The 27,338-nt window shown below is 42.1% G+C and overlaps 2 protein-coding genes across 2 annotated transcripts; one reads left to right on the top strand and one right to left on the bottom strand.

Annotated features, from left to right (window-relative positions):
• The first annotated feature begins 11,395 nt into the window (after positions 1-11,395).
• On the top strand, positions 11,396-13,610 carry LOC147867451 (uncharacterized). The gene is made up of 2 exons (XM_087315240.1): positions 11,396-12,448; positions 12,518-13,610. Exons 1-2 carry the CDS (start codon positions 11,433-11,435, stop codon positions 12,888-12,890), a joined length of 1,389 nt encoding a protein of 462 aa, XP_087171366.1. The 5' UTR covers positions 11,396-11,432; the 3' UTR covers positions 12,891-13,610.
• A 132-nt stretch (positions 13,611-13,742) lies between these two features.
• On the bottom strand, positions 13,743-16,409 carry LOC147867450 (pentatricopeptide repeat-containing protein At1g15510, chloroplastic-like). Its single transcript, XM_087315239.1, has one exon. It carries the CDS (start codon positions 16,385-16,387, stop codon positions 14,114-14,116), a length of 2,274 nt encoding a protein of 757 aa, XP_087171365.1. The 5' UTR covers positions 16,388-16,409; the 3' UTR covers positions 13,743-14,113.
• Between the last annotated feature and the right edge of the window lie 10,929 nt (positions 16,410-27,338).

Raw genomic sequence — 27,338 nt, 5'->3', positions numbered from 1 at the left:
GTCCTACCGGCATCTGAAGGTGTTCGGGTGTCTCGCATACGTGCATGTGGCAAAGGACCGGAGAGGAAAGCTAGATCCAAAGACCCGGCCATGCATATTCCTCGGTTACGGCGACGACGAGTTCGGCTACCGAGTATGGGACCCGGTCGACAAGAAGATATTCAGGAGTCGAGACATCATCTTCATGGAGGACAAGACACTCGCCGACTGGGAGTCGGAGAAGAAGATGAAGAGCTCCAAGTCGACCGGTGAGGATCAACTCTACGAGGAGCAGTCCCGACCGGCAAGGGACCGGTTAACACTCGAAGATCCGGCCGAAGACGGTGAAGAAACAGAACCGGCCGAAGAAGATGAAAATGATACCGGAACCGGCCCCGATCCCGAAATGGATTCGGATGAAGAAGAATCGGAAGAACCGGTTACCGAAGCTCCGGAACGGAGATATCCTCTAAGAGAGAGAAGGGCCCCCCGGAGATTTCCGGAACCAGAGCACGTGCTGCTAACCGACGAGGGGGAGCCGGAGAGCTTTGAAGAAGCGAAGCATGACACCCATAGCCGCAGGTGGCTAAGTGCCATGCAGGAGGAGATGGATTCCCTGCATGAGAACCACACATATGAACTTGTGGAGTTGCCGAAAGGAAAACGGGCACTCCGTAACAAGTGGGTGTTCAAGCTGAAACCGGGAGATGCCGGAAACCCCCCGAGATACAAAGCCAGGATCGTGGTGAAGGGGTTCCATCAGAAGAAGGGCGTCGACTTCGACGAGATATTTGCCCCGGTAGTGAAGATGACCTCCATCCGGACGGTGCTGAGCATAGCGGCAAGCATGGACCTCGAGGTAGAACAGATGGACGTGAAGACGGCATTCCTTCACGGTGACCTCGAAGAAGAGATATACATGCAGCAACCGGAAGGATTCAAGAAGAAAGAGAAGGAGCACTTGGTATGCCGGTTGAAGAAGAGCCTTTATGGTTTGAAGCAGGCTCCCCGGCAGTGGTACCGAAAGTTTGACTCCTTCATGACCGATGAAGGGTACCACAAAACGCAGTCCGACCACTGCGTGTTTGTGAAGAAGTTCGACGGAGGAGACTCTCTAATACTCCTCCTATACGTGGACGACATGTTGATCGTCGGATGGGACCAGGTCAAGATACGAATGCTAAAGAAGGCTCTGTGGTGAGCCGGTACATGAGCAATCCTGGCAAAGAGCACTGGAACGCGGTCAAGTGGATACTCCGATACCTGAAGGGCACGGCAAACGTGTGCCTCCGATTCGGCTCCGGTAAGCCCGAACTTGACGGCTTTACCGATTCGGATATGTCGGCTGATGCAGATACCAGCCGGTCCACATCAGGGTATGTGATGACGTATGCAGGGGGAGCTGTTTCGTGGCAGTCGAGGCTACAGAAGACGGTTGCGTTGTCAACCACGGAGGCGGAGTACATGGCGGCTGTTGAAGCCGGCAAGGAAATAATATGGATGAAGGACTTCATTAGAGAGCTCGAGATCCGGCAGGAGGAGTACCGACTCTACTGCGATAGTCAGAGTGCCATCCACCTTGCAAAGAACGCGGCCTATCATTCCCGGACGAAACACATCCAGCGTAGATACCACTGGATCCGGGAAAGGATAGAAGACAAGGAGTTCGTGCTGACGAAGATCCACACGGACGAGAACGGGTCGGATATGCTGACCAAGGTGCTCACACCCGACAAGCTGGAAGCATGCCGGAAGAGGATCGGATTGGAGAGACATCCCATGCCGAAGTGAAGGGGGAGTTTGTTGGGATTTCGGTCCCTCCGGATGGGATGTCCGGAGATGAATGACGGCAAGCCTGGTTGCGGTTACGGAGCCGGATGACGAAGACCCGGCTACGGAGCCGGATGACGAAGACCCCGGCTACGGAGCCGGATGACGATGACCCCGGCTACGGAGCCGGATGACGATGACCCCGGCTACGGAGCCGGATGACGATGACCCCGGCTACGGAGCCGGATGATGAATGTACCCGGAGAGAGATCCGGATGCGGGGACATATTTATAAATATGTTTGCCAAGGGCCCTTGAGGCTATATGTGTAAATAGTCCGAAAGTCATATGTGTATAAATATGACTTAGGGCAAACAGTTTTATGTTGCTACTCATTTTTCTGTTTTTCCACTCAAGAGGAGTGAAGAGAGAGCAGCCGTGAGAGAGATAGAGCGTGAGAGAGGAAGAGGTCGACGCCTCTGTGTAATACCGCCGCCTGTGGCGAGGATAGCGAGCTCAGGGTCGTCGCCTTGCAGCTCGCCATTGTATATTTCTCTATGCATAGTTTTGGTTTGGAGTCTTGCACTCCCGTGGTTTTTCCCGTATAGGGTTTTCCACGTTAATCCCTGTGTTATCGTGTCTTTCTCTGTATTTCCCATTTTCTGCAACAACGATTCGTGTGTTTCCTTGGTTGTGGCCGAGAGGTGAAGGTGAATCGGAGCGTCGATTCTCAACACATATAACCTCATACGGATCCGACCAGGAGATGAATGGAAGACTAACTCACGTTGATCTGGAAAAACCATTCATCATGGAAGCGGACGCGTCGGATTTCGCATTGGGTAGCATTCTGTCACAACAAGGTAATGATGAAAAGCTACATCGTACGGCTTTCCACTCACGCAAGTTTGACACCGCCAAAAAGCTACATCCTATGGCTTATCCACCATGACAATAAACCCTAAACGTTACTATTCTTTGAGAAACTCTTGTATGTTCCTAATGGTTCTTGCCGCTTTCGAGTAGTCCAAAACTGTCATGACACATATACAGCTAGGCATTTTGGTAGTACTAAGACATTAGATTTAGTACAACAATCATTCTAGTGGCCTTGTATGCGACAATTTCTCGAAGATTTTGTTCGGACTTGTGATACATGTTGTAGAGCAAAAATGCCAAGGCATCATCCATATGGTTTATTAGAACCATTACCAATTCCAAGCTAGCCGCGGCAATCCATTGCTCTAGATTTCATCATAGATCTTCCAGTCTCTAAGGGATTCAATGTGATTTTAACAATAGTAGATCAATATATGAAGATGGCTCATTTCTTGCCATGAACTAAGGAAATCTCCAATGAAGAAATCGCCGAAATTGTCATGCGTGAAGTATGTCGGCATCATGGCCTTCCTGATAATATCATCAGCGACCATGGACCCCAATTCATCTCGAAATTCTGGAAGCACCTTTTTAAAATGCTCAAGGTCACTTGTAACCTCTCCTCCAACTACCACCCCCAAACCGACGGCCAAGCAGAACGAACAAATCAAACATTGGAGCAGTATCTTCGGTGCTTTCTAAGCTATCATCAGAATGACTGGGTTTATATTCTCCACTTCACCGAATTTTCTTATAATAACTTTGTCCACTCATCGACTAAAGTTACGCCATTTTATGGTTATACGGGTTGTCACCCCCGATGGTGTGTATTTGAAACCCCAGAGTTACCCACAAATCCTTGCACAGAGGATCGTTTGGAGCGGTTATGCAAGATACAAGTAGATTTATCTACTCATCTACAACAAGCTCAACAAACACACAAGGTTTACGCGGATTTTCATCGGCTTACATACAATTTTAATATTGGAGATCGGGTGGTATGACTACTATGACGACACATCAAGACTACTCGCCCATGCGAGAAGTTGGATTATTGGCGATTAGGTCCTTTCCGTATTATCGGAAAGATTAATGATGTCGCTTTTCATCTCGATCTACCCCCACAACTTCGCATACATCCAGTGTTTCATAGTTCTCTTCTCGAACCCTATCAAGATAGCACCATCCCAGGACGTATTCCACAACCTCCACCCCCGATCGAACTTGAAGATCGACTTGAGTACGAGGTTGTCGTCATCCTCAATTCCAAGATTGTTCGCAACAAGATCTACTATTTAGTCGATTGGCTAGGATACAGTCCCAGTGAGCATACTTGAGAACCAATAAAGAATGTGACCAATGCTCGTGCTCTTCTTAAAGACTTCCATTGTCAATATTCAGATAAACCGGGTCCTCAATCCAAAACGACTCGTGACACTCGTTGTTTTAAAGGGGAGATAGTGTCATGATATGGCAAGACTCCAACCCACAACCTTATGTTACATAGGTCGAGCTCTTGACCATTACACTCTCTATTGTAATACGTAAAATATTATTTTTATTTAAGTTTTACTATAGAAAATTAATGTATATTCCAGATTTCTCTGGAACATTCTAGAAGCTTCAGGACTACTCCTGAGAACACGATAAAAGAAGGCACAAGGCATTATTTTGAACCAAATCGGTTCAACGTGAGTCTTAAACCTCCTTGCCTTCCTTGTATATTCTTCTCACATAGTATATCGTTGTCATCATCATTTCCTCTCCCTCGATCTCTCACACACACTCTCTCTCCTTCTCTCAAGTGTTCTACACCCTCTATTCCTCTTAGTACTAATATTCCTCTCTTAGTACTAATTTCTTCTCTGTCTCAGTACTATTCTTGACAGCCCTTAGTCCATAGGAGCGATTGGTCTCCATCCACCAATTATTAGCTCGTTTTCCGTCACTAACCCTACAACCCGCACATGCTCCTACTATCTCTTTCTCAGTACAACATGTCATTCGTATCGAGGAAGCCACTCCGATCCGCATGGCTACCCACCGACGTTCCCCCCTCGACCACGATCGCATCGATGTTGTCTTCACCAACATTCTCACCAAAGGTATTATCATTCCTTCCACCAGCAATTGGGTTTCGGAACCCCACCTAGTCAAGAAGGATGATGGCACCTTCCGCTTTTGCATCGACTTCAAGCCCCTCAACAAAGTGACTATCCATGACCTCTACCCGCTCCCTTGCGTGGATGACCTCTTGGATCAAATCAGTGGCTCCTGTTATTTCACCTCCCTAGACTTAGCCACGAGATATTGGCAGATCCCCCTAAAGCCTTCTGACGCCTACAAGACCGCATTCCGCACACGTCACAGGCTATTCCAATTCACACGCATGCCGTTCGGCCTGTCGGATGCCGGCAGCATATTCCAACGCATGGCAAACTCCATCTTCGCCACCCTTATTAACAAAGGTGTCCTCCTCGTTTATCTCGATCAAATTCTTATCCACAGGGCCACTTGGGAGGACCAACTACAAACTCTCGCCGAAGTCCTCGCTTGTATAACTAAGCATAACTTGCATCTCCAATAGAAGAAGTGTCGATGGGGAATCACCAACCTCCGTTTTCTCGGCTTCATCATCCCTGGCGACGAAATCCGTATGGACCTTGCAAAGGTGGCAGCAATCACCGACTACCCCCGCCCACCTCAATAAAATCATTGCAACGTTTTTTGGGCATGATCGCGTTTTCCCTTCGCTTCATCCCGAACCTCACCTTGGTCACTTTTCCCCTTTGCCAACTCTTGAAGAAAGGTGTGCCATTCATTTGGGATCCTGCTTGCGAAGATAGCTTTCGTCGCCTCAAAACCATGTACCAGGAATCGGGGTTGCTCACCCATCCTAACTTTGACCAACAGTTCACGTGCAGACAGACGCATCAAACCATGGGTTAGGAGCCGTCCTCTTGCAAGCCGATTGCCACCGGCAAGAAAAGGTGGTCACCTTCATTAGTCGCACTCTCACGCCGATTGAACGCAACTACTCAGCCACCGAGAAGGAGCTACTTGCGATCGTCTGGTCATTCCATCGTCTTCACCCATACGTTGATGTTGGACAGGTTACAGTTGAGACTGACCACCAGCCCTTGTTTTCTCTTATCCATTGACCTCACCCCCCGAGCCACTTTTTGCGATGGACGTTGGCACTCCAACATTATCAGTTTACCCTCTCCTATCGAAAAGGTGCAACCAATTTGGTCACTGATAGTCTCTCTCACGCCGACTTCCAAGCTGTCCAATTTCTCCTTGAGACATCCGATCTTCCGCTACCATTGCCACAACTCGCTACACTTCAGCAACACGACCCCGCCATCCAAGAGATAACCCATCAATTGCGCTCCCTCTAACCGTTTCCCTCACAACGGCGGTTCATGCTCTGCGATAACTTGGTGTTCTTCATTCAAGCGCATCACGAGCCTCGTCTCTACATCCCTCATTCTCTACAACAAACGTAGCTCCAATTTTATCACAACCACCCATTGTCGGGCCATTTGGGTTTCCATTAGGTTCTCGAAAAATTACGCCTCAAGTATTACTGGCCCAACATGCGACGCTCTATCTCTACCTACATCAAACAATGTGCTTTGTGTCAACACATCAAACCTGCGGGCAAGCCAACTGGAACGCTCCAGCCCATCACCGTCACGTCACCTTTTGAACTGGACGGATGGGATTTCATGGGACCTTTTCCCGAAACCTCGAGGAGCAATAGGTATATCCTGGTTATAACAGAATACCTCACCTGGTGGGCTGAAACTGTTGCCATCCCTGACGTCACTGCGCCAACAATTGCCTCCCAACTCTTGCAAAAGGTAATTTTTCAGCATGGTTGCCATGTCCAACGCTTATCTGATCAGGACCACCAATTCCATGGGGATGTCTCAATGTTGTCACAACTCAACTAGGTGTCCAACAAGTGTTTACGTCCCCGTACCATCCGCAAACAAATGGCCTCACCGAACGCCTCAACAAGACCCTCAAGCAGGAGATTGCCGCTTACATCGATCAATACCACAAAACTTGGGATCAAATCTTGCCTTTTGTCACCCACGCCTACAATACATCAGTACAGGCATCAACACAGATCAGCCCTTTTCGAGCACTCTATGGGCGCGACCCTCAGTTCCCAACAGAATCGGCCATTGACGTCCATTCCAAACCCGCCAACATGGATAGTGCCACTTGGGGGCTCTATCTCCAAAAACTGCTCCCCCTCCTTCGACAAGCCAGCTCCCGAAATCTACAAGTCGCACAACAACGTCAGAAGCGGCACTACGATGTGGGTCGAATTACCCGGACTTATGCTGATGGAACCAAAGTCCTTGTTTACTTCCCGGTCCGGCAGGTGGTGTCCCTTTCAAGCAAGTGCATGCCTTTAACACACCACCCTTTTAGCACACCACCGGGTTTAGCCCACCCTTTTAGCACACCCTTTTGGGACACATGTAGCTAGGCCGGCCCAAAAGGGTGTGCTGAAAGGGTGGGCTAAAACCGGTGGTGTGCTAAAAGGGTGGTGTGTTAAGAGGCATGCATTGGCATGAAAGGGACACCACAATATATTTTATTTTTACCTATAATATTACAAGGCTCTAAACATTAGATGCATGCTTGATGACCTAATCTAGATTATTCTATAATTTATTATTGAATATTCAAAATACTTCATCTAACAACCCTTTCTTTGTGAAAATGGGCGCGAAAGAAAACATTCCTTAAATAGATTGATGATTCCACCTTGTCTAATGATTCCACCTAGTCATGGTTGACAATGATCGTTACAAATGTCTTGTCATTACGGTTAGAGATTGGGCAAATCCTTATGAGCTCATCACATGGAATCACTTGATTGTACCTTCTTATTTACTACCATCGTGGTTCAGTCGAACATGTTCATCCATGATTCAATACTTGTATGAGTAAAGAGAAAGATAGGCTTTGGAAAAAACCTAACAGTTTGGTTTGCCACATCATGCATCCTTATCACTTCCTATATCTCTACAAATTACTTATGCTTTGATCCCTCATAGGTACTTTATTGTAATCACAATTTATTAAAATTACAATGTGTGTTCTTTATGGTGACTAATGCAACATTGTTCTTATTGATATAATTATATATCCCCATAGAGTGTGTTTAAAAGTCTAACAATAAATGGTAAATATATGTTTGAAGGACCACACATTGTTGTAAGATTCCATTTTTCGCATACCTAGGTGTCATCTTCATATTGTTTTCCTCCTAATCTTTTTGGATCCACATGAACGTGTCTACGTTTTAGTTTTCATACTAGTACCTTATATTTCTAAGTTCTAATTATTATAGTCTTTGTTGCATTAGATAGTCAATTGATTACTTTATCTATAAAAACAAGGTAATGTAATGCATGTTTTCCCAGTTTTGTCCGGGTATGTAGTCAAAGGACTCATAGTAACCCCAAACCTAGAAAGGGCCCTTCATGCATAGGGAAGACGCTAGTTTCATGGAAGAGAAAAGTCTTTTATTTCTTTTTCAATGTTGTTTTCTTGTAGCACGAAAGAGGTTTGGATGTTTGCCTAGGCAAGGCATATTCTACTCAATGCATTTAGCAAAGGTTTGTAGGCTTCTAGTGTGTATGAAGTTACTCTTGAACCCTTGTAAAAAATCGAATAAGTATTGATGTGTTGTATTCTAAGTGGTCAAGGATTCCAACGCATTGGTTTACTTCTTCGTAGCATGGCAATCTATTATTTTGACACATTCAACTCATAGTTAAGTCTTATTGGTTTCACTTGAAGCCTAATGGAAAGATGTCCACCCTAATAGGTGATCTTTTGCAATTTCATGATGTTGCAGATCAATCAAGAATGATTTGACAATTAGTGTTATATTTTTTCTCTCAAGCAAAACTTTTTATTACATTAGCAGTTTGTAGGTTTACAAAGGCAATGTGTCTATCTAAAAATGGTTTTACAACATTGAAATTGTCACATTTTTACGCATGGAAGGAAATGTCTCAAAAACGTTGGAATATATATTAAAACAAAATGCTGAAAATCACTCCACTCTCATGTGATTCATCACGAATTACAGGGGTTGTAGTGCATTTATGTTAAGTTATGGCAAGGTGCGATGCCACAAGAAAATGAGTCCATCCAAAATAGGAGATGCCTTACATTATAACAACAATAGAGTAGATGTGATCGAAAAGCGGGGATGAGAGTAGACAAACCAATGAAGCTGACAAAACTCTTGCATAAAACAATCGAACAAGAGCAATGTTGATATATTTCAATACACACAAGCACATGCTCTCCCTCCCTCCCTCCCTCTCCCTCCTTCCCTCTCTCTCTCTCTAGAGTCAATTATATTAAATATGGATAGTGGGCACACACTTTAGGATGGATGGAAACTTACGAGTGGATGGATGTGTATAATAGTAGACCACATATAGTTAAATATTTGATCACATATGACATTCAATATTTCTCAAGAAGCATATGGAATACTTTACAGCATGCCATTGAGAAATTCATGGATTTTTACGACGTTAGGCAATTGCAAGAAACTTTTTGAGCTGGATAAAAAGGCTTAGGTAACAAGGAGAATTAGCAACTTGAAGAATCAAGCTCAAATGTGACGAACGAATGAAACAATAAATAAGCTCATAGAATACCATAACCTAAACACAAATCCTCATATCAAACGGTGCATGAAATTTAAGCTCGGGTGCCATTAAAACATGAAAATTTCAAGATTTCAATACATAGTATCACCTTTTGTACTAGTTCTTGTACTTCACCCTTTAAGACAAGGCCTTCCTTGTAGAAAACATAGATGTTCCAATAATGTGAGCTTTATTGCACATGCACCCCTTCAACAAAGTGATGCTCCCACATTAGTTTTTGTGTGTGATTGGTGGAGCCGAGACACCCCTTTATGTTTGCATTGTCTTCTACACTTGAGAACAGAGTCTCAATTATGGTTGGTTGCCAGTGTTTATACACATTGTAATGTTGGAGAAACATTGCCACTCGTTCACATCTAGATAAAGTTTTTAGGGTTTGTATTGTATCCCTGGGGATTTAAGATTTCGTTTGATTTTAGGATGCTCTTCCTCTTCATTCAATAATAGTAGCGAGTGTGCAAGTACATGTTCATGGATCCATCGTAATCACTTTAAAACAAAATTTTGATTCCATCAAGAGGGTTTTTAGGTTTTCCCTATCTTGACAAAGTGGTGTGCTTAACCATGGACCTTTGAACTTTACAATGTAAACATTTACAAGAAATAAAGTCTTAAGTTTCAAAGTATCTAACAATAAAAAACCCTTTCACCACAATTATAAGTTTAACACATGACACAAATATCATTGTTTTTGTTATACCCATTGTTATTATTGAACAAACGTGTATGAGTCTAGCTATAGATGTAAACATTTCATGGTCATGGTCAAACTTGGGCACAAAAGGCTTTGCCAGGGTACATTTCTTAAATTGTTATGATGCAATGAGCCTATTTATGACGAGGTTTGTAGTAAGAGCATGCAATTTCCACGTTAAAGGTCTCAATGAGTATAAATTTCCTTGTTAATGATGAGGTTTTTATAAAAGGGATGCAATAAACAAGGAAGGTCTCATATATTCATAATTTGTCCTGTAGTCATTTCAAAGTATGAACTTTTTGAACCGCAAAGAATTGAAGACACTGGGATAGATATCAACCATCCAAAAAAATATCTTTGTTGCTGTTTCTTTTGCAACACAATCTTAGGGTCGTTTCCGTGCTGCAACACAATCTTTTGAACACACAAGATTCTCAATGTTATGATGCCTTCACATATGATGCCATACCTCACTCTCAAACCTTTTGTCTTCTTCCATACCAAAGAAAAACTGAGCTTAGGCCATCCATCTCTTTATTCTTTTGTTTTATACCATGTGCATTATTATTTTCGTGAAGTGCTTGTCCCATGCCTTTTAAAAAAAAGGCTCAATGATAGTCATCCTCATCTTGTAGCTCGGGTGTTAGAAAAGCTCGGGAAAGGCAGGTAAACATGCTTCACTCGAATAGAATAAGCTTTTCCTACGTTCTTTGGCTTGGCTTGGGATTGGTGGGTGGTTGGGTGGGGATGAAAGAGGTGTCTCAAGGGGAGAGGTGAGGAATGCATCTCACCAGTAAGGAATTCGGGGAAAAATGGTTAAGTGAGGAGTGACGTGGTGCCGATTACACGTTGGACGAATCCCCACGAAAGCACACTCTGGCAAGGGTAATTCTATTTGAATGTAATGTGAGAGAGAGAGAGCGTTAGAGATGTAATAAGAAAGCAAGAGAGAAAGAGAGAGAGAGTAGGATTTAAAAATATGATGAAAGACGAGTGTGTGTGTGTGTTTTCGTGCTCAGCCTCAAACGAAGTAAAATAGGTTTTGTTTTTTTGTCTTTGGTATTGTTTTTTTTTTTTTCAGGCCTTAATTTCCATTTGATTTGTTTTAATTAATTTAGGTCTCGCGTAAGGACGCGTGTCCTGGGGTGGCTACCGGCAGCTGCCGGTCGCTAGAGGACATAGCCATCGCCACGTGTCAAGCCCCTGTTACTCAGCTCCTCCTTTCTCCCCTCTTATAATTTCTGCGACTCTGTCATTTTTTTCTTCATCATCGTCATCTCCTCCTCCTCCTTCTTCTATTCTTCTTATTATTATTATTATTTCCTCTGTTCTTCCAAATTCCTCTGTGTTTCTTTCTTTCTTCTTCTTCAGCTTCCCCTATCTCCCCAATGATGGCTCAATGTGCACATATCTCTGCATCTCCTCCACCTTCTTCCAAATGGCCATTCCTTGAAGAATCATCCATGGTGATGGATGAGCTCTCTCAAGCAATCCGCGGCCATACTGTTGGAAACTCGTCTATCACTAGTTGTACCATAAACTCGCATCTCCCAGAAAGCCCTGACTCTTCTTCTTCTAGTTGGAGTTCCGATGGTTTCTCATCATATCATCATCATCATCAACCACATCATACAACGAATATGCTTCCTCATACTGATTCTTCTTCTTCTTCTTCGAGTTGGAGTTCTGATAGTTTCTGGTCTTATCATCAACAGCAGAAGCAACATCATCATCGTACAACAAATATGCATCCTCAGATCTCGCCACAATTCCATCCATTATTGCTTCCCACATGGACACCTATCTCAACCACACACAGAGACCATTACTCAACACCTCATCCACATCCCCATCCTCAAGCTTCTATCAATATGCATGACATCCCACATCCACATCATTCATTCCTAGAGCTTCGCCCTAAACCCATGACATCGATGAAGCAAGTGGCCGAAAAGAAACCCTCGAAGCTATTCCGGGGAGTTAGACAACGGCATTGGGGCAAGTGGGTTGCGGAGATAAGGCTCCCTCGGAATCGAACACGGGTGTGGCTAGGAACCTTCGATACAGCCGAAGAAGCAGCCCTCGCTTACGATCGGGCTGCTTACAAATTGCGAGGCGATCGCGCTCGCCTCAATTTCCCTTCATCTTTGCAACACTCAGCTGTCCCTTTGAATGGGATCATATTAACTGAGGCGATGATATGCAACCTAGATGCCAAACTAGAGGCAATCATTGCCGAGCAAGCAGCGAAAGGACAAAAACCAAATGTGCACCTTGAGACTGAGGTGAAATCATCCTACGAGAATGAGGACGTGAAATCCTCATGTACCACCAAATACAATGAAGATGCGTACCCACAGCAAAAATTGAATACAAGTTACAACAGTAATCCTAGCACGGATAGGTACAATGGAGATGTGTATCCACAGCAAAAATTGAATACAAGTTACAACAGCAATCCTAGCATGGATAGGGAATTTGTGCGAGTATCCATCAGTAATAAAAAAGAAGAGGAAGAAGACGAATCCAGTTCACTTATCCACTCCTTTCAGCATATCAATCATGTCGTTGATGCAGATATGTCTTCTTTTCGTTCTTTATCACCCGAGGAGGATATCGGATCCACAGGATCATCATTACCGTTGCAAGGAAGTGGTGGTTTAGTTGATGATCTTATGGGCTTTACATGGGAACCTTGTGTCAAGAAACCTTTAAGCAGTGTACCTAGTATAGACATGGATGCCATATGGGACATTATCCTGCCTCCAAATCCTCTTGATGAATTAGGAAGGGTGGTTGTGGGAGAGTGTTTTAATCATAATCATCCTCCCTTGAAGGACTGTTGAGGATTGCTCAAAAAGTAACAAAACCAACAATCAAGAGAACCCAACTACAGGTTTCCTTCAGAATTGTTATAGTTTGTAACATAGCGTGGTAAAGTGGGGCACCAAGTTGTACAAGATTTGGTGCTAGGAAAGGATGATGTAGATAGTAGCATTACAACAAGTTTATTTTCCTTCCATCTCAAATTCAATCCCTTGGGAGTGGGAGAAGGTAAATTATGAACCTTTATACTCTTTCATCTCAATGCTTTTAAAAGCTAGCCTACATTGACATCACTCAAGTATCTTTCTTTTTTCGTTTATCTCAAATGTTTCAAGATATAACCTACATTGATCAAACAACATTCTTCACATAAGATGCATCTAGACTATGGCCTAGATTTTCATAATAAGAAGCCATGTTTTTTGAGAGAGCTCTTTTGATATGACACTCCATTAACATGGAACTTGGATATAAGACCACAATAACAAGTAGAGATATACTACAAACGCAAGAGCATTTAGTTTTTTTTCATCTCAATGTTGTATCTGAAATGCTGGAGGCCTTAAGTAGAAACATCATGCTTGGAAAATATAGTTTCGTTTTCAATAACAAAGATGGGAAGGCATGCATGCAACCTCTTGTAATTCAAAGCATATTTCAGCAATATTCACAAAAATCTCCTTATATTATACCGTTGTAAAATCTTCCGCATCACATAATTTCAGGTTACATGTTTGTTTGAGCACTCGTTTCATGACAAAGTTTACCATGGAAACTACTTGCATTTCTGTCAGTCTCCATGATCTTTGTTGGGGTAGGGGAAATACACAGTAATTGAATCATGTAATGTTTCAGACCTTTGAGACAAAGCGTAACACAGTAATTGAATCATGCAATGTTTCAGATCTTTGGGACAAGTGTAAAATTTATGCATATATCACACTTCCACTTTAGTGATCATCAGTGTATCTTCCACAATCTTTCATATTAAATCATGAAATTTCTCAAGAATCTTTGAGCCAAGAATAAAATTTACGCACCACTTCCGCTCAAAAGGATTGCCAATGTATGCTTCACCTTCATTCACATCTTTCATGTAGCAAGACAGCTTAGTTTTCTTGTCAAACCATGGCAACGAAATATACAATATTTTTATAGTCCTAAGAGGCCATATACAATACTCTCAATTGGCATTTACGTTTTCCTAACGAGCTATTTTTTTCAATGTATCGATGGTACAGACTTATAAAGCACATTTTTTTGTCAATGCATGGTTTTGTACTCTCAGTTTTTCAATCTTTTCCGCTTCTTCATGCATGTGACCATCTACATAGATGTTGAACATACATATATAGGCACCAGCATCTCCTTTATCTAGTTGGATGGCATGTTCAAATGCATGTCTTCCGATGTCTACGTCACACCACTTGCGGGACGCTCCTAGTACTGCATGCCATAACACAAGGCTCGGATGAATAGGCAACATGTTCATCCACAATAGTGCCTCTTCTACATGACCTGACCTCCCAAGAAGGTCAACCATACAAGTATAATGTTCAACATATGGAAAAACACCAAAGTTCTTAATCATAACTTCAAAGCACCTCCATCCCCTATCCAGTTCCCCTGCATGGCTGCATGCATTTAGAATTGTGAGAAATGTTATGGAATTTGGTTTCATACAATTCCTAGTCATTCTCTCGAAAGTTTGAAAAACCTTTTCATTTTCTCCAACCTGAGCATACCCTGTGATCATTGCATTCCAAGAGACTTCATCTTGAACTTGAAGGTTGTTAAAAATTATGCAGGCTTCTGCAAGGCTACCACATTTAGTATACATGTCAACCAATGTATTCCCAATGAAAGTCTCTTCTTCATATCCTCTAGCTATAACCTCAGAGTGTATCTCTTGGCCTTTGTTTATCGATCCTATGTTTCCACAAGCTTTAATGGTACAAACAAATGTGGCAGCATGTGGAGCGACTTCCTCAGCTTGCATCTGATCAAACCATTTCAATGCCTCTTCACTGCATCCATGTTCGTCGTAGCCAGATATCAATGCGTTCCATGAAACTGCATTTTGTTGTATATTGCTGACAAAAACACTCCGTGCATCATCGAAAAGTCCATACTTCACATAAGTATCGATCAAGGTGCTTCTAACCATGAGGTCCGTTTCCAAACCTTTTTTAGAGATTTTAATATGTATTTTACGGCACTCACTCGTAGTAACTCCTGTGCTTGCACAAGCCTTCAAAACAGTGATAAATGTAATGATATTAGGAGAAAATCCTTCTTTTTCTGATTGGTCAAAGAAATCCAGCATTACATCAACTTGTGTAGGGTCAGAATAACCGGAAATGAGAGCATTCCATGAGACGATTGTACGGACTTGAACGCCATCAAACACTTTCTGTGCTTCTTCAAATAAGCCTCTTTTAACATACAGGTCAATCAAGGTGTTGCAAACCTGATGGCATCCTTTATCGAATCCTTTATTCACAACCTCAGTGTGTATACGAAGGCATCTGTCTTTATCTCCTATTGAACCACAAGCTTTCAAAATAGAAACAAATGTGACATCGTCGGGAGGGATACCCTCAGATTGCATGTATTTTGAAAGCCATAATGCTTCTTCATAGCTTCCATGATCTACGAACCCTGAAATCAAAGCATTCCATGCTACCACGTTACGAATGGGAAGCTGAATCAACACCACTCTTGCTATTTCTATCAAGCCACATTTCACATACATATCAATCAAGGTACTTCCAACAGCAAGATCAGATTCAAACCCTTTAACGATGATTTGAGCGTATATTCCTTCTCCGTGGGTAAGTGACTGAATGCTACCACATGCTTTTAAAACACAAAGATATGTAATTATATCCGGTGAGATACCCATATGTATCATTTGCTCGAAACATGTTAGTGCTTTATCTCCTTGTCCATATTCCACATAGCATGTCATCAATGTGGTCCAAAGGACCACATTTTGGATGGGATACGTATCGAACATCTCTTGAGCTTTGGTTACAGACCTACATCTCAAATACATATGGATCAAGCAATCACATAATAAAGAAGAACTACCAACCAAGAATTTGTTCAAATTTTCATCATGAATTTGGCATCCTTTTTCAAGATTCTTAAGTTGAGCACATACCTTAATCAAAGCAAGGACAGAGGATTTTTCAAGAAGAAGTGGATCAGATTCTCGCATTTTCTCATATATGAAGAGGGCCGTAGAATGCTGACCTGTTCTGATATAACCTAAGAGGAGAGCATTCCAAGAGAAACCGTCTCTATAGAGCAGGAGATCAAAGACTTGTTGGGCATTGCTCATACTTTCATTTGTACAAAGATCAACAAAAATACTAAGGATTCCATTGCCAAAGGGTGGATGGGAATCTAAGCCGTTTCCTCTCATGTGGGTATAAAGAAGCATAGCTCTATGCAGTGTCCTTTCTGACCTGTACTTGAGTAGATATAAACCTAGATCCTCAACGCAGGGCATATGTATATAAATCGAGAGATAAGTATAAGTTATAAGTTATAACAATAAATTCACGCAGATTGTGCATAAAAAGTGTAGGGATTTTCCTCGCTGCTTTTGGGTTTCTTGGATGACATGGAAGATATGGTTTCTTCTCTCGGTTTTAGAAGAGGTCTTTTTCCTTACCTCTTCTTATTTTGGGAAATTTAATAATATGCCCTTAACACCCCAAAGTACAAAATTTTACAGAGAAGAAAGAGAGAAAGAAGGATATATTAAAGTCTTCTAAGGCCAAAAATTGGCCCATGAGACAATTGGTGTATTTGCCCAATCATCATTAATAAAATAAAATAAATAATAAAAGAGAGAGAATCATATACCATCGACAAAGAAATCACTTGATCATTTGTGTTAGGCCTGTATTTTATGGGGGTCCCATCAAGCTCACAAAGTAGTCCCAAGCACTTCTATGGCTTGGGTCTCCTCCTTGACTCCTCCAAGTGGCTCTCAATCCTCTTCTTGGTATCCCCTTGAGGGAATTCCTTCGTATTCAATCCTTAATCAGTCTCGATCTTCCTTTTTTTCCCTTTAAAGATTTTCGTCAATTGTATTAAAAATGTCTAAAGGCTACAAGTTAAAGCTATTTGCCCAAAGGCTTACAACATAGAATAAATGACATTGTATGTACACCAAAACCTGTACATACAAAAACAACTTATAAAGGGGTGTTGAAACTTGATATGGTACATTACCATGATGTATTGATAATCAAGAAAGGGTCCATGGAAGTCGATAGTTCCATTCAGGCCCTTGATCTAACACTACAAAGAGGGGCAACTTCCTCCATAAGTGAAGAAACTTTATCCTTCTCTTATGAACATTTTTTGGAGAACCATACATATTATCATACTGCCCACGGACTACTGTCAGCAGTGTCTCCCATATCTCAAGCAGTACATCTGAAGGACCAAGATTTGTTGCATCTTAAAGTCGACTACATCTACATTTCCATAATACCCATAAAGTTACTGTAGTTGTTGTTTTCCAGACATGGATGGATCACATCTACTTTCGAGGTTATACCAACCAGGCATCCCAAATACTGAACAGGTTCACCCTGGTGAAGCCATCGGAAAGCAGGACCTGGATATCAAGTGGGATGAGGTTCTTCACCCACCCATAGCCCTATGACTTGTTCTAATTAAGTGAGGCACATGTGGCATCCGAGAAATTCTGCAAAGCATTTTGTACCTGACCAAGATTACCAATCTCCCCATCAACATAGAGGGTTGTATCATCTGCAAACTCAACATCCAATATAGTAGACTGTGCAACAGGTAATGTTATACCTTTTATACAAGCTGAAGAAGATCTTAGGTATGAGGACAGAGCTTCCTCGAACAAGATAAAGAGAAAAAGGACAAGAGGACATCCTTGCCTAACCGACTTGGAAATTGGAAATATTGGCCCATATCCTCTGGCAAACAAAACTGAGCTAGAGGCCTACTTGTATAAGGCAGAAACACAAGTTATCCATGCATTAGGAAAACTTAATCTTGACAACACTGCCTCAAGAAAATCCCACTCTACTTTGTCATAGGTTTTTTCAAAGTCTAATAGTAATACTGCCAAATGTTGTTTATTTTGCTGAGCTAATGCAACCATTTCCTAGAACAAAAAGATATTATAAAAAATGCTTCTATCTTGTATAAAACCAAACTGTGTGTCATGAATAATAGATGGCAACAGAGATTGTAATCTAATGGCAATAGTTTTTTCCACAATCTTATAAACATCATTGAGCAATGTTATTGGCTGCCACTTAGAGACATCATCACACTAAGCATCTGACTTAGGAATCATATATATGATTCATTCCGTCCATTTTGCCGGCATAGTCCCTGTTGAGAATATTAGATTAGTCACTCTAGTGAGAATAGGGCCAGGAAAATCCCAATAATGTAAGTGGAAGTCAACTCCTATTCCATCTTTTCCTGGACAAATGTCCTTACCCAAGGATTTAGTTGCAGAAAAAACCTCCTGAAATGTAAAAGGTTGTAGTAAATGTGATGCCATTACATCAGTAACCTTCTGCTGGACAGTTGCAAGTATAACTTGTTTCTTATAAAGACTATTTGTTCTAAAACTTGTAGTAGACAAAAACTATACCTTGCATCTCAGAGTCATTTGATGTATATGATCCATCAAGCCGTTTCAAGGAAGTAATAGAGATAGGGGTATATTTTCGTTTAAACTAATTGAAGAATCCTTATTGACTTGATCTTGGTTTTGTGACCAATGAGCAACACCTTTCCAACAATTTTTGTAATGCTGCGAGAGCACGACGCAAATTGGCAATTTCTGAATTGCAACGATACTGTACCGAAGTTGAAACTATGTTTGTGAAGAAATTCTTTGTATCAAGTATGACATTGACCATATTACGATTGCAACGATACACCGAAGCTGAAACTATGTTTGTGAAAAAATTCTTTGTATCAAGTATGGCATTGACCATATTACGAAGCAAACAATCATCCGTCAAGTTGTATTTTGAACATATCTGAATAATTGACATTTGATGGCTATCATCAAATAACAAGGAGGGATACACAACTACTTAGAATACCGCTTCTTATTAAATGTAATATTTAACTTCAGAGGGTCATGCTCAGATATCATGATCGTGGAATAATGCCAAGGAAACCGCCCACATCCCAAAAAAAACTATCGGTAAAAAATTTATCCAGCCGAGGTAAAGTAGCACCAACCACACTCCCATCTGATCTAGAAAACTACGGGGATCCTTGTATACGTGAGAAAGAATGCACCTTCCATAAATCAAGTAGACCAAAGGCAAAGAAAAAGGAGTCCCAACACTCAGCTTCCCAACCTGAAATTGTAGTAGTTGTACTTCCGACTCTATCGAAAGCATCCTCGATCATATTAAGATCGCCTCCCACTAACCAACAATATGCTAAACCCACATATTCCAAAAGAGACAGCCACAAACATGCCCTCTTTGATGCGGAGTTAGGGGCGTAGATATTCATTAGGCCAACCTTTTGAGACCCTATTTTAACAATAAGAAACTACACTTGTTTATTCATAATAGTACCTGCTGACAAGATAATAGACTACAAGTGCTATCTAAGAGCAATACACAATCTGGCCTAGCGGCCATTTGGACCAAAGGCAGGAACCCAAAAATGAGTCCAATGTCCCGGTAAAATGGGGCCATACTTCCAAATCTTATCCCTGCACAGGAAGGAGATGCTTGTTGAATGTGGGTCTCTAATGGATGTATTCACATTGTCTTCTTTTGTACACACCAGGCTTAGGCAATTTATGTAGATAGTGAGAAGGGCAATTGCCCTAAGTTAGTCAGTATATAAACTGACTTTGTAACCTAGTTTTGTTTGGTTGTTAAAATACAGTTCATCTTATGCCTAACATCTCTCTCTCTCTCTCTTTCTCTCTCTCTTGCATTCTAGTTGCATCTCGTTTTCTGTTGATGTTTTTGTTGCCATCAATCTACCTTGCTTGTATCTGTTTATGATCTTCACTCAAAAGAGTGCTAATTTGTTCCGCACTAGATGGCCACGTTTCCAACATCTAGTATCAGAGCACGAGGTTCTTTCGATTCTACTATCGCCGTCTATCTAGTCTCCATCAACAACTCTTCTTTCGTACAATGTGAAGATCTCGGTTGGCAACTCTCTACAAGATCGTTTTCGCAAAGAGAAACACCAACAAAATCTACACTCCACTATTCTAAATCACCATTGAAGTGAGTCAATCGGTTGCACTTCACTCATGTGATTGTAGCCGCTCGGAGTGAGTTTCACTTCACAAGCTCTGCCTCAACTGTACTACATTGGATTAGACAACAATCGAAAAGGTCGCCTGACGCTAGTCACTCCCTCGTCGTAATCACTCATAGTGGTTTGGGCTCCAGGAACAACCCCCTTCCGTGCTTCATTCGGCTAGACAACATTTGGAAAGGTTAGTTGAATCTGTTCCTCTAATTGTCATAGTCCCCTGAAGCAGGATCAGCCTGGTTAATCGGGACATACTCTATGTTTGGAAATCTCGAAAATCGACATTCAAAATCGAATCGGCAAACTAGGGTCCAATCCGACTAAGTCGATTGACTGTAGTCACTTCGGACAGAATTTGCCAAATAGTCGAAACCGATTCGACTTGTGTCCAACTTTCGGCTAGAACGATATCGAGTGAGGCAGTCGGTCACACTCCACCATTGTTTGTGGTCGACTCCAGACAAAGTCTATCAAGCCGACACAGATGGCATCAAAATCCGGCTCGTCAGAGATGAGTCTAAGGAAGTTCAACAGATCAAACTTCAACTTCTGGAAGGAGCAAATGCAACACTATTTAATAGTCAAGGGGAAAATTGACTCCATCAAAAATGAAAATGCTCCAGAAGGATACAAGCTGCTTGAGTGGGAGAAGCTCAAAAGAATCATCCGAGCCACCATTCGGATGCACCTATCAGAGTCTGTGTACTTTAGGGTGCAATCATGTTTGACTGCCTTTCAACTATGGAAGACATTGTCGGACACTTATGAGAAGAAGGTAGCCGCCACCAAGATATATTTGATTCAACGCCTTCATAATCTTTGAATGAAAGAATCCGACTCGGTCCAGGCACACCTGAATGAGTACGAAAGCTTATGTTCCCAAATTGCGGCTCAGGGACGACAATCGAGGATGAATTAAGAGCAATGTTGCTTATGAGTAGTCTCCCCCCTTCGTGGGAAACTTTTGTTACAACTGTGTGCAATGCGTTGATTGGTGCCATTAAGTACTCCTCAATCACGAGCGCAATTCTAACTGACACAGCTCGAAGCAAATCGTTTGCAAACGATTCGGCCAACGACGCTTACGTAATACAAGGATTAACCGACCAATTGAACAACTGAGGAAGAGGTTCTTCACGGTAGTCGAACAACTAGCAAAGTCGAAGCAAGTCCTGGGATAATCGAGTCTGCAATTATTGCAAGAAACTCGGACACATCAAAGACGATTACCGTGCACTCAAGGCCAAAAACGATAAGGCTCAACGAGCTGATCAGAAGAGTGGCCGACATGAGGAGGTCAACTACGTCGGCTCTTCACCTGAAGTATTGTCAAACGACCCGAACATTCTATCCATTGAAAACCCAATCGAATCAGAAGTTTTTCTTACAACTAAGGAATCGAGCACATGGCTCTTGGATTCGGGTGCATCCTTTCATGTGACCCCTCATCAACCCCAATTTTGGTAATACTCAGCGCGACATTTCGACTCAATTCGAGTCAGAAATGCACAACACTGTGTGATTATCGGAATCGGCACTGTAGAACTCAATCTCCCAAGTTGTTCTACATTAGTACTACACAATGTCCTTTGGACTTATCGGAATAAAACGAATTATCAAAGACATTGAATTGTTGCTTTTCAGCCACTTCCATAACACCTTGAGGCATTGCCATGTCCATATTATCTTGTATATAAGAGGAAACTTTTCCTTTGATCTTATCGGAAGAATCTGAATTAGCTGTCGCAACCAAAATTTTCTAATTCTTCACAATTTTCAAGGGTGGTTGTCCTACCACCAACGTTGGAAAGGACTTACCGAATTGAGTAGAGTGTTGATCTATATTCTGTGAGGAAGAACCTGACTTGAGTCTCTCTTGAAGAAGATGGAACGATGAATGATTCACTTTATTCACCTCTTGTGACTTTCCTCTTCTATTTGGAGGGCATTATACATATTCTACAAGGGAGGGAATTCTTGCACATTGTTAATTGGCATTTGTTGAGGCTTATTGGGAGATACACGTGGAGATGTCTTCTTATGCTCCATTGTGGTCCAACCCCATCAGCTCTATTCTTATATGGAACTATAGTTGTGTTAGGTATATGCTTGTCAATGTCATCATTAAATTTCAGGCAATATTTTGCCAAATGAACAAACCCAAAACAACGGAAGCACTGATTAAACAAGCCCCTATAAAAGATTTTCTGAGAATAGGGTGCTTGTAGTGGGTCAAATAAATTGGGCAAAAAGAAGTTTGAGGGCAAAACTCTGGACTTAGAAAGCAAAAGTTTAGCAGATGCAGCTCCAAGATAGTTAGCTTTGATCCTGCTTGGCTTATCATAAATTTCTAAAACCGTACCAATAGTGCTAGCAATCAAATGCACAGAAGGCAACCATTCTTTACGCAAATTAGGGAAAACAACCACACATGTTTGATATGAATCAAAATCATGATGCACCTAATTTGCATAGAAATTTTGAATCCACTTGTGAAAGGAGATCTAGCCTCCCTTGATTGCTATTACTTTCTTTTCCAACAAAATTGGTACCATGTATTCCAGCTCGAACTCTAGTTGATAGTAGTTTCTGTTGAGTATCTGTACATCCATAATGTTGTCAATATCCTATTTCAAAGCAACGTGAAACAGTAAACAAAGATCAATGCATGTAGGATGAAGGCCCAAGACATGCACAATGATAGTCCTCTTCTTCCCCAAATGTTGAATCTCTTGCACAATCCATGTTCAATCCTGCTCCGACAACAAGAGCTCTATTGCGTTGTCTGAAATAGGTGGGATATCCGGGTTAGCTGCACGGTTGTCTTCATCGTGTTCGATTTCTCGGAACTTTTCACATGTAATCATACCAAATCAATTCCCCGATGTTCAAAATCGTCTCGATCTTCCTTTTGGTAACCTGTTGAGGAAGTTCCTCCTTTATTTCTAGCTCCACCGTCTTAGTCACGCTCACCTTTGTTGAGTTGCTCTTGATCTTTAGCTCCACGTTTGTTGGTGGGGATCCCTCCACCTTTTGTATCTCTACTTCAATCTCAAACTCTTGCTCCATGGTTCTTTGGGTCCGTCCATCTCTTATTGTTCTACCTATTTGGTAGCATCTACCTTTGTCTCAATCTTGCTCTCTTGCTTTGTGGGTCTTTGGGGGAGGTTCGTTAGCCTTCATCTCTTGCTTGGCAATCTCAACCTCTCTTTCCAAGGCCATTTGGGGATCCTCTTTGTTGAGAAACAAGCTCAACATGGGCCGGATCAGATGAAGACCAATCGGCTAGGCTGAGTTGGATGGAATCCGACAGGCCATTAATGGCCTATATTCCTATTTTAGTAAATAGGAATATTATAGGTTGTTAGTGTCAGGCTCGGTTAATGAGCATTCAAGTACTTGGCAATACTTGTGTCAGCCCACTCGTCAGGGCTTATATAAAGATTTCTCTCTGAGCAGAAGTCTATGTATAGAGTGTTGATTATTTTGAATCAAGTATCATTGTCTGCTCTATCTCTGTCTTTGTCTCTCTCACTCTCACATCTATATTCTCTGTGTTTACCTAATTGTTGAATTTCCAGATAACCGACTGTGTATTTTACGCTTCACATAAGCTTCCGCACATATTCTTTTACATGGTATCAAAGTGCAAGGGTTAGAAGGATCCTCTGCTACCGACAAAGAGAACAAGACAAAGACAAGTTTTCATCTTCTGGAAAAGAAAAGACAAGAACATGGACAGAGGCATGGGTAGCTCGCTTCCTATGGAGAAGCTTGATAGAAGCAACTACACATCTTGGTCATACAAGATCCACAAGTACTTGTTCGGACACGGGTATTGGAGCTATGTCGAAGGAGCATGTCGAATACTGGTGTCTAATGGCCATATTCACAATGTCCCTTTGGATAGACTAGGTTTAGGACAATTCTGTAAATATGTGAAGGGCAGTTGCCTTAGCCCAGTTAGTATATAACGGGCTTTGTAACCTAGCTCAAAAATTTGTTGTGCCCATTTGTTGTAACTCAAAGTTTGAATAATATATTTACATATTGTGTGCGTCTCTCTGTCTATCGATCTCTCTTTTCATTTTGTCTTCTTCTTGATCTTGCACTACCATGCTAACTCAATGATCGTCTAATCATAGATGTTGTTTATGTTTCTGCATTGACGCCTTCAGACTCCAACATCTGGTATCAGAGCTTGAGGTTCTTCAACTCGCTACCGACAATCATCCGCCTTCAACAACATTCTTGCTTTGTCTTCTTGAAGACCCTCAGTTGAATATCTCATCTTGAGAAGAGAAAGACAATTGAAGATTCACACTCTACTTCGCTAGATCACTCTTAAGGTGAGCCAATCGGTTGTATCTTGCTTCTTTGATTGTTACCGCTCAGAATGGAATCCGTATCAAATTGACCTCTATCGTGCTTTACTAGGTTAGACATTGTCTACTCATTTGTTGTAAGCACTCAACGCAGATTCAACCCTAGGAGCAACCCCACTCCGTGCTTTATTCGGCTAGACAACATTCAAGAAGACAAGTCAAATCTATCCCTCTTGTTGTTGTAGTCACCCGAAGCAGGATCGGTCTGGAAAATGGCACAAAGGCATATAATCTGTGATTGACCTCTTGAAATCGGCAATTGAAATTGAATCAACGGTTAATTGTGCTCAACACAGCTAGGCGACATTCGGGAAAACCAGGCGGCTCTGTCCCTGTATTCAACGTAGCAATCTGAGCAAGTTTAGCACCCAACTAGTCCACTAGTCGAAGTTGATTTGACTCGTGTCCAAATCCGACGAGAAAGATATCGGGTGAGCCAGTCGGTAGCACCCCACCACTGTTCGTAGTTGATTCCAAAAAAAGTCTAGTAAGCTGACACAAATCACATCAACATCTGGCGAATCGAACTTCAACTTTTGGAAGGGGCAGATGCAGGACTATCTAATAGTGAAGAGCCAAATTGACCCAATCAAGATTGAAGACGCTCTAGAAGGATACAAGCCGAATGAGTGGTAGAAGTTGGACAGAATCGTCCGTGCCACAAATCGGATGCACTTGTCGGAGTCAGTGTACTTCACAGTGCAATCGTGTTTGACCGCCTTTCAACTATGGAAGACACTCTTGGTGTTGAATACTAGTCTATAATGGCCGTATTCACATTGTATCTTGGACAAACTAGATTTAGGAAAATTCTCTAAATATGTCAAAGTATTGTTGCCCTAGCCTAGTTAGTATAAAATGGCCTTTGTGACCTAGTTTGTGGTTGTTGCAATTGTTAGAGAACTATTCTGAATAAAGCCCTTACGACTTGTGTACCTCTCTGTCTGTCTCTCTCATATTCTCTGTCGTGTCTTTCTTACACTTGCTAACTCAGTGATCTTCATAGCAAGGTGCTATTTATGTTTCCGCTTTGACGGTCTCAAATTCCTACATCTGGTATCAAGCTAGACGACATTGGGGAGGACCACTAGTTGACTTATGCACGGGGAGTTGTCTCGTGGCAGTCAAGGTTGCAATTGGAGTTGTCTCGTTGCCAAATAGATGTGTAGGATCTATGTATCGATGGAGTGAAGTCCTCGATGTCATTTGCGGAGTTCGGATCTGTGTATACCCTTTTGATGGCGAATCGGGCGAAGATGGTTGTTAGACACCTCCGAGCCTCACACTCACTTAACTATTAATAGATGATTAAGCACGATATCTCACTCAAGCTCACTCTCATAGACAATAGAATAATGAATATAGACAATAAGAGTAATGAATATGTTATTAACCCTCTTTGCTAAGAGGTCTCGCGCCAACAAGGAAGAGAGATTAGTGTTCTCTAACTAAACACTTCACTAATCTCTCTTAAGCTTAATGGTTACAAGAAGGAGGAGAGGAAGCTCTAGCTCTTAATCAATAGGGAGATCTTTACAAATGGGAGAACCCTTACAAAGCCACCACTATGTGGTTTATATAGCATTTACATTTAGGGTGTGGACCTTTCACACTTGGGTGTCCCTTAGTCCTCCTTCCTCTTGTCATTCCCTCTTCGTAGGTCCTTTAGCCATACTACGTCCTTGTCAATGCGCTCTTCTTCATTACCGGTCGTAGTGTGATCCAAGCGCTTAACATCCCCCCCAACCTAATGAGTGCACACTCCTAGGTGCACTGTGGGAGGGGAGCTTCGGGCGTCGAGGGCGGGAAGGATAGATGAGGGGTTCCTCGGGGGGTGGTTGGTGACGAGTTTGTGGGCCCACTAGACTAGTTGAGGATCGTGTACCCATTTGAGGAACTCACCAGTGATGCGGTTGATGGCGTCAGTGGAGGCAGTGTCACCGATCTGGGCAATGGCGCTACAACGATCGTGGACCTGAGGGGGAATTTCAGTGAAACACCAACCTTTGCATCCGGAATACTCGGAGTAGGCGGCGGGGATGATGTTGGGGACGACGCCAGGGGCCTTTGTGGTGCGGAAGTGAATGCCATCCACTAACAAATGTAGGTGTGAAACTGTTTTTAGAATTCAAGCCATTGGACACTAAAAGAATATAAGGTATGGAGGATTCACATTTGGAGGACAAGGACATGAACTAACATCTCGTGGATAAGTCCAAATAAAAGCAATAAAGATGGAGAAAAGTTAAAAAGAGAAAAAGCAGACCACCAAAACGCAGTCAGAAACAAATGCTCATAACTCTCTCGTTTGACACCCAAATATCACGTGTAAATATGGGTTAGAAAGCTTATGACGAGAGTTATCCGTAGCTTTTTAAAACTCTAAATTTGGAGCATGGATGAGGGAGATATGACGATTAGAAGATCGTTGTGTCATAGCTAAGAATAGGAGATGGAAAAGCTCTAAAAAAAGCGTGGAAAAGAAAGCAAGCGAAACTTATCTACTAGAGGAGAACTTCATATAAAGCAAGAAGAGTGAGGTGGTAAAAAGGGGGCCTTTTTCTTGTGGGGTTTTTCTTGCCTATTCATGTAGTGCATTTTTTCTAGTGATCAATTGATCCTTGTAGGCTTGAGTTTATGTATCTTCTTTCTCTTGTTTCTATGATCATCACTCCTTATTAATATATCTTTGTAGATTTGGGTTTCTATATCTTCCTTCTCTCTCTTTTCTATCATCATCTCTCTTTTCATTTTGGCGCTCCAGGG

The sequence above is a fragment of the Azolla caroliniana genome, unplaced genomic scaffold (genome assembly GCF_043228905.1).
Source record: "Azolla caroliniana isolate FFs.n. ecotype wild unplaced genomic scaffold, voAzoCaro1.0.p SCAF_2, whole genome shotgun sequence".
NCBI lineage: Eukaryota > Viridiplantae > Streptophyta > Polypodiopsida > Salviniales > Salviniaceae > Azolla > Azolla caroliniana.
This window is presented reverse-complemented; position numbering and strand designations above follow the sequence as displayed.